The following is a 6334-nucleotide window of genomic DNA, read 5'->3' on the forward strand; positions in this document are numbered from 1 at the left end:
AAGAACTAGGCTTCTGGGGCCAGCCCACCCACTCCCTAACCCCTGATTTGCCAGAAAGCAGATTACAGGATCCACCCCGGAGCACAACAAACCGGGTAAGGAGATTGGGAGGCGGGAGCGAAGAGGGGACCGGTTCCAAATGGACCATCTGGTCCAGTACTCAGCTGCTGTAGCATCTGTGTCCCAAAGAAGAGCAAAGCCACCTGACCAGACTGAGAGTACCTCCCTAGCTCTATTGTCAACAACGGACCTCAGAGACGACAAGAGGACACGCAGGGAAGCCGGGCATAAGGCTCCAGGCACCTGCCTCCTACCAACCTCAGCAGAGACCCACAGCCCAGGCCTGATCTTCCTCCCTCTCCTCAATTCAGCTTTCATGTTCATCTGCCCCTCCCTCAGCCACACAGGATGGGAAGATGCTGGGGTCCCCTTCCCCGGACACACTTTTTCTCTTCTGTGCCTTGATTATAACATTCTGCCTCCTTCCTCACCACCAAGGCAGCTGAGGTCCCCTACAGCTGCCAGCCTAGGGCACCATGACTCTCCCTAAGCAGAGGCTCTCAAAGAGACCTGGCTACCCTGCTGAAAACCATCCTAGACAGACTTCTAGGGGAGAAAGAATTTCAAGAAGCACTTCAACTTCCCCCCAGCAGTGGCCCTGTATTCACGCAACAAATATTTGCCCAGCTTCCGCTGTGTGCCAGGCACCATGCTGGCTGCTGACACACAGTGACAGACATGAGTGACCACCCCTCACCCCTACACTCTACTCTCCCAAGCTGCTTCATCTGCTTTGGGGGGTAGGGAGCAAAAGATCTGGCTCTCCATACTATTTCTTAACCCAGACCCAAGGATACAGGGGTTCTCCTCTCTGCAATTCCTGGCCAAAGCTTCTAGGATCACAAAGAACTCAGCAGCTTCTGGCCATCCTCCTCCTCGTCCTTAATGTTCCACTCTCTCCATCCACCTCGATTAAGACTTTTCACCAAGCAATTCTCCTGAGGCTCCATGCTCTCAAAGGGCAAGTGGGAAGAATGTCACCTAAGCAGCCCAGGTTGGCCTGGGAGCACCCAGCCCACCTTGATTTGTCCTGAGTGAGAGCAGCTGGGTCCCAGGCACATGAGGCCGTGGAGAAAACACAGAGAAAGAGGGACACAGAAGCCAGGGGCTCAATCCTGGCCCCAAAGCACTCTAATTCAGGGTCCACAGAGACCACTGTCCCACCTCCTGCCCTCTTTGCTGGGGTTTCCAGGCCAGGCTCAGAGGAGCTTCTTCAAGATGGGTCCCAAGCTGCCCTGGAGAAGGTTGAAGACGCTGGAGGAGAGAGCTGGACAGGAGATGGGCCTGCCAGATCTGCCCAAGGGCACTCGGAGGGAGGAGCGGGCTGGAAGACGGCAGCAAACAGAGAAGGCTCCCATCACTCTCCAGAGCCCCAGGGTGTGGTAAGAAGGCAAAGGGTCCCTCCTTAGGCCACCTCTTAAGGAGGCAGTGAAGCTGCTGGGAAACCTTGAGGAGAAAGGAGAAAGAGAACCCTCCCAGGGCGCTCAGACATCTTCCCCCACCCTGGGGAGGCCGAGGCCTCTGGGACCGGCTCATTGGCCTCCATGCCACAACCTGGCCTCTCTCAGTCCCTGCTGCTTTCTTCCTCCTTTCAGCCCTTTCTGGTCTATGTAAAGGACCAGGCAGGAAGAAACACACAAACTAATTAAGAAGCAGAGTTTGGCCAGAAGCCTGGGCCAGCCTCCCCAGGGAATTAAGCCCCAGCCAGCAAGCTGAGTAGGACCAGGAGGAGGTCACTTCCCAGACACCCTCCATGGTACCCCCTCCCTCTTTCCAAGCTCAAAGAAACAGAACAAGCACGCCGAGAAAGAAGCATTTAGCATCTGCACTTGAGGCTGGCAGCTGAGCAGGCAGTGCCTGTGCCTTTGCCCCCCAACACAATAGGTCAAACCCTCTCCTGATCTAAAGGCAAGTGATTAGGCCCTCGACCTAGAGAAAGAGGGAAAGAGATTCTTCCCCCACTTGAGCCACTCATCACCAAAAAAGTGACCTACACAGACCATGCTGCAGTGAGGAGAAAGTAAAGTAAGGGCCACTAAGCCCCAAGACTTTGCGCTGTGGGTCAGGGCATTGCTGGCTGCCAGAATTCAGAGGGAGGGTCCCTGAGAGGGTTGAGGCCACATGATCCTGAGGGGATGATGCCGACTTGCAGGATCTTTCCTCGGCAAAAGCCACGAGAGAGAAGGGAGAAGGGGTAACCGGAGTCCTCTTGGCGCCTGAGAGCGAGGTGTGGGGACGCGGGAGCAAAGCTGCGTGGTAGGAGGCAGAGTTCGGACACGTAGCTGGATGGGTGCGTGCAGTGTTTGCTTTTCCTGGGGACCGTGGCTGAATGCCTGCGTGCGCGCAGCAAGAATGAAGGTGGGGCTGGGGTTTTGTGGCCACTAACCGGCAACAGAAAGACCTAACTAACTGGCTCAGGAGTGGTCCGAAAAGGGATTCTGGGGTCTTAGGAGCCCAATCTAGGGAATGCCTGCATCCGCTCGGGCTGTCTGGAACCGAGTGAAAGAAGCGAAGCCCAGAGGAAGCGGGGAAGGCGAGCCCGCCGCTCGGTCGCGGTGCTGGCAGCCAGCTCGCCTGCAAGCCGCGCGCAACTCTGGATCGTGCCTCGCTCGGCTTCCACACCAGAGGCCGAGCCAGGGGAGGATGAGGTTTTAGTGCAAGTCCCTTCCCCAGCCGCCGGTGTGCGGTCCGTCAGGGTCTCCCGAGCCAGCTGGGTGCACTCAAGGGTTCCGAGTCATTCCTGCCATTGGCAGCGTTTGGAAAGTGGGTACCACCTCCCCTGGCATCCCCGGCTTCACGCCAGACCATACGACCCGTCTCGGTGCTCTGGAGCAGCTAGCTCCATCTCCTCGAGCTCTGGAAAAGGGCGGAGACCCCGGCATCCACTCCAGGGTCTGAGCCGGGGTACCCACCAAACCCCGGCGGCGCGCGCTTTGCGCCTCTTGCAAAGTTTCCGCGCGGTGCTAAGCCGGCCTGGAGCGGCACGCGGGCTCTTACCGTAGACTCCTTGTGCCCGGCAGTGAAAGGGGATTAGCGCCAGAAGTAGAAGGCAGGTCACCTCCATCTTCACGGCCGGTGCTTCATCCCCGCGAGGCGGCGCAGCCCGAGAGGCGCCGGGGGGCGCATCCGCCGGGGCCCCGCGATGCCCCTTGCGTCTCCCGTTCCCGGAGAGGCGACGGAGTAGGCGGCCCCAGCGATGGAGACCGGGAGACTAAGGAGGCGGCGGTGGCGGCGAGCCGGGTTTCTCCTCTGGCGGGGCCGCTGCCCGCGTGGGGACGCAGGGGGCGCTGGCCCGGCCCCGGGTGCCTCCGCGCGCCCGGCGCAGCAGCCAGCGCCCCAGCCCACGGAGCCCGGCTGCCGAGCCTCCCCGGGTTCCAGGAGTGTCTGCTCGGTGTTCTGGGCGCCAGGGACCCCTCTGCAGAGGCGGAGGCTCTTGGATCCAACAGGCCACCGACGACTGACAAACTTGTCGTTTCCCCGCCCAGGGGACGACCCTCAGCGGAGCGGGGGCGGGGAGGCCCGGGCTCCTCTCGGGTTAATCCGCTGTCTCCAGTCCTGCGGCTGGTGCTGGGGGCTCAACGGCCTGACCCAAGGGGGCTGGGTTGGGCGTCCTCTCGGAGGCAAAAAGCCCCGGCTTTGGCCCTCCTGAGCACGGGAGAAGGGCTGGGCTCCGCCGAGGGGCTAGAGCCACGGGTCCCGAGTCCGCGAAGTTAGCCCAGCCACCGAGGAACCTCGGGGAGCGATCGCGCCCTGGCGCCCCGCGGGACTCAGGAGAGCAATTCCATTCAAGAGAGACCCCAGAACGCGGGGAAAGAAGGAAAGTTTGAGTCGTTTGAAAAATATTCGCGCTCTCGCCGAGGCCGGGGCTGCGGCGCGGGAGCCGCTCGCCTCCTCCGCTCGTCGCGCTCCGCTCCCGCCGTCTGGACGCGGCCCGAGGCTCTCCCGGGCTCGGCGCTCTCGGGAAAACCGGGCTGCGCCGCGCCCCAAGTTGATCGTCCCCGCCCCCGCCCGGCGGCCTCCGCCAGCGGGGGCCCAGAGCAGGCGGGGCCGGGTCGGGCTCCCGGGCGCGGCGGCCGCTAGGCTCCGGGCCGCGGGAGCACTCCGCTCGCTCGGCAACTTGGGCTCCGCTGTGCTGCTTTCACCCTCCTCCGAGCTTTTCATTCCGCGCTCTCCCCCCACCCCGCCCCACACGCCTCCCTCTCTCCTCCCTCCTCCTCGCGTCTCCTCGTTCGGTCTCTCGCTCTCCCACCCTTTGTCGCTCGCTCTCCTGTTTGATTCCCCTCCAGTTAAAAAAAGGAGCCAATTAAAGGCAGCCCAGCTCGCCCGGCCCAGCCTCTGTCCAATTTCCTCGCCTCCCCCAGGACCAATTAGAGAAAACAAAACAGGGCTGGGGGAAGCAGACTGCCTTTCTCTTTCTCTCTCTCTCTCTCTCTCTCTCTCTCTCTCTCTCTCTCTCTCTCTCTCTCATTCTCTCCCTCTCCTCCCCCCTTCTCTCTCTCCGCCCCCACCCCACCCCCAGCAGGAAAATGTCAGAAAGCAGAAATGGATCCATCCATCCAGAGGACAGTGGCGAAGGGACAAGGGTTTTGGCGCGGGCTCTGCAGCGCGCTCACACACTCGCTCTTCGCCCGCCCTTGCTCACCCGGACCGGGTGCACTGATCCCAGTACGCTAGCTAGGCAGACGCGGACGTTCGCTCCGGGGACTCTAGCCTAGCCTGCGGGGCACTGCACACTTTGTAAATGTTTCGCACTTTGCCGCGGGGGGTGGGGGAGGGGAACTGAAGCGAGGGTCGAAGGGAAAGGCCGGGGCGCCAGCAGTGCTCGGGGTCCTGCAGGCGCGCGAGCTGGTCGCCTGCTGTGGGTCTGCAGGGCTGTCTGCTCCGCCCGGGAGTCCCTCCGCCCCCGGCCGAGCCCCGCCCCTTTCCAGACAGCCGAGGCCTCTCCCCGCGTCAGGCGTGGGGGCCCTCGCCGGAGCAGCTGGAGTAGCCGGGGGCTGAGAGGGCGAGATCAGAGCTCCTCCTGCCCGTGCCTCTGCCCACAGGTTGCCAACAGGTTTGTCGGCAGGACCCCGTAGCCAGAGCTCCCCAGGCCACCACCCCATTCTCCCCAGCTCGTCCCTCTCCCCATCCTGCCTCCCCTCAGGACCTCAAGCGCGCCCAAGCGCCCCAGAGGCGCCCTCTCTTTCAGCAGCCAAGCCAGGGGCCGGCTCCAGCCGCGAGGTCTCGCGCTCCCGGACTCCGCTACCTCCACCCGGCCCTCTGGGAGCAGGGGTGGGAAGAGCGCTGTTCCCGAACGCCGGCGGGGAGAGGCAAAGGCTAGGAAGCAGAGCGGGCGGCCTCCCCCGCACCTCCGATCGCTTCCCCCTACCCCGGTCTGGCTAATCTCACCTGCTCCACCTGTCGCCGTTATTTATCTCGGCGTGTGCGCCAGGATTGTATTAGGGCGGCCCCTGGGAGCGCGGAAAACCGCAGCAGCTAACAAGCCGGGAGATTACCAACCCTCCCCCCACCCCCGGAACTGTTTAATCTCCTGGGTGTGATGGTGGTCCACGACTCTACGCATCTGTCAAAACTCAAAAGAATGGACACCAAAAAGACAACGTTTCAGTTTGTAAATCAAAACAAAAATTCAAATAATAAAAATAAGCCATCCCTTTCCTAGGCCCATTTCCTGCTGGGTCCCTCTTCTCCTGTCCTTCCAGGGGCTGCCCCTCACAGGAGCACGTGCCCCCAACTTCTCGGGTGGGGCAGCAGGAGTGTGAGGTGTCAGGAGGAATTCCAGGCAGGGGTGGGGGCGTGGGGGGGACGTGTCTCCAGGTGACACCTCCTCACCTTCCTTTCTGTCTCAGGAAGTCCGAGATCATTTGAAGAATCTTGTTCTCCAGCCAACTTCTACTTGATTGTACCTCCTCCATTCCCTCCTTTTTATTCTCTCCTTCCTTTCCTGTGGGTCCAAAGGGAACCAAACACAATTTAGTGCTGGGCACCCAGCAGATGCCAGCCAAAGATTTGTTAAAATGATCGAATGATCCCCATCATACCACGGACCTAGGATACCTTCAATGTGCTTCCTGGTAAAAAGCCTTGGTGTCTCGTTTCTCTGTACATAAGCCTGCAACACTGTCTACGCCCCACTACCCGCCCCCCAAAGAGACAAATCCACCTTCTGCCCTGCAGAGATACAGAGCCTCCCCTTCCTAGTCTGAGAAGGAAATGACAGCAATCGAGGGTGTGATGATGAGCAGCTTCTTTTATTGTTATCTTCTGCCCATTA

General features: G+C 61.0%; 1 protein-coding gene across 7 annotated transcripts in view; it reads right to left on the reverse strand.

Moving 5' to 3' along the window:
• Window positions 1-5574, reverse strand: part of MDGA1 (MAM domain containing glycosylphosphatidylinositol anchor 1) — a 65240-nt gene extending 59666 nt beyond the window's left edge. For 2 of the 7 annotated variants that reach the window (XR_014810078.1, XM_084968001.1), the window contains exon 1: window positions 3058-3320. Coding sequence is in view for 4 of the 7 variants with exons in the window: in XM_084968001.1 (XP_084824127.1) it covers window positions 3058-3124 (67 nt within the window). In the remaining 3 variants the exon portion in view is untranslated. Of the gene's footprint in view, window positions 1-3057; window positions 4020-5448 lie in introns of those variants that run through there. The other 5 variants (XR_014810079.1, XM_084968003.1, XM_084968000.1 and 2 more) reach the window with 4 other exon arrangements.
• Between the last annotated feature and the right edge of the window lie 760 nt (window positions 5575-6334).

Source organism: Sus scrofa, chromosome 7, assembly GCF_054392235.1.
Source record: "Sus scrofa isolate SSC_HxYL_T2T_F1_AM1 chromosome 7, Sscrofa_HxYL_maternal_Yorkshire_Landrace_v2.0, whole genome shotgun sequence".
In the NCBI taxonomy this organism is placed as follows: Eukaryota; Metazoa; Chordata; class Mammalia; order Artiodactyla; family Suidae; genus Sus; species Sus scrofa.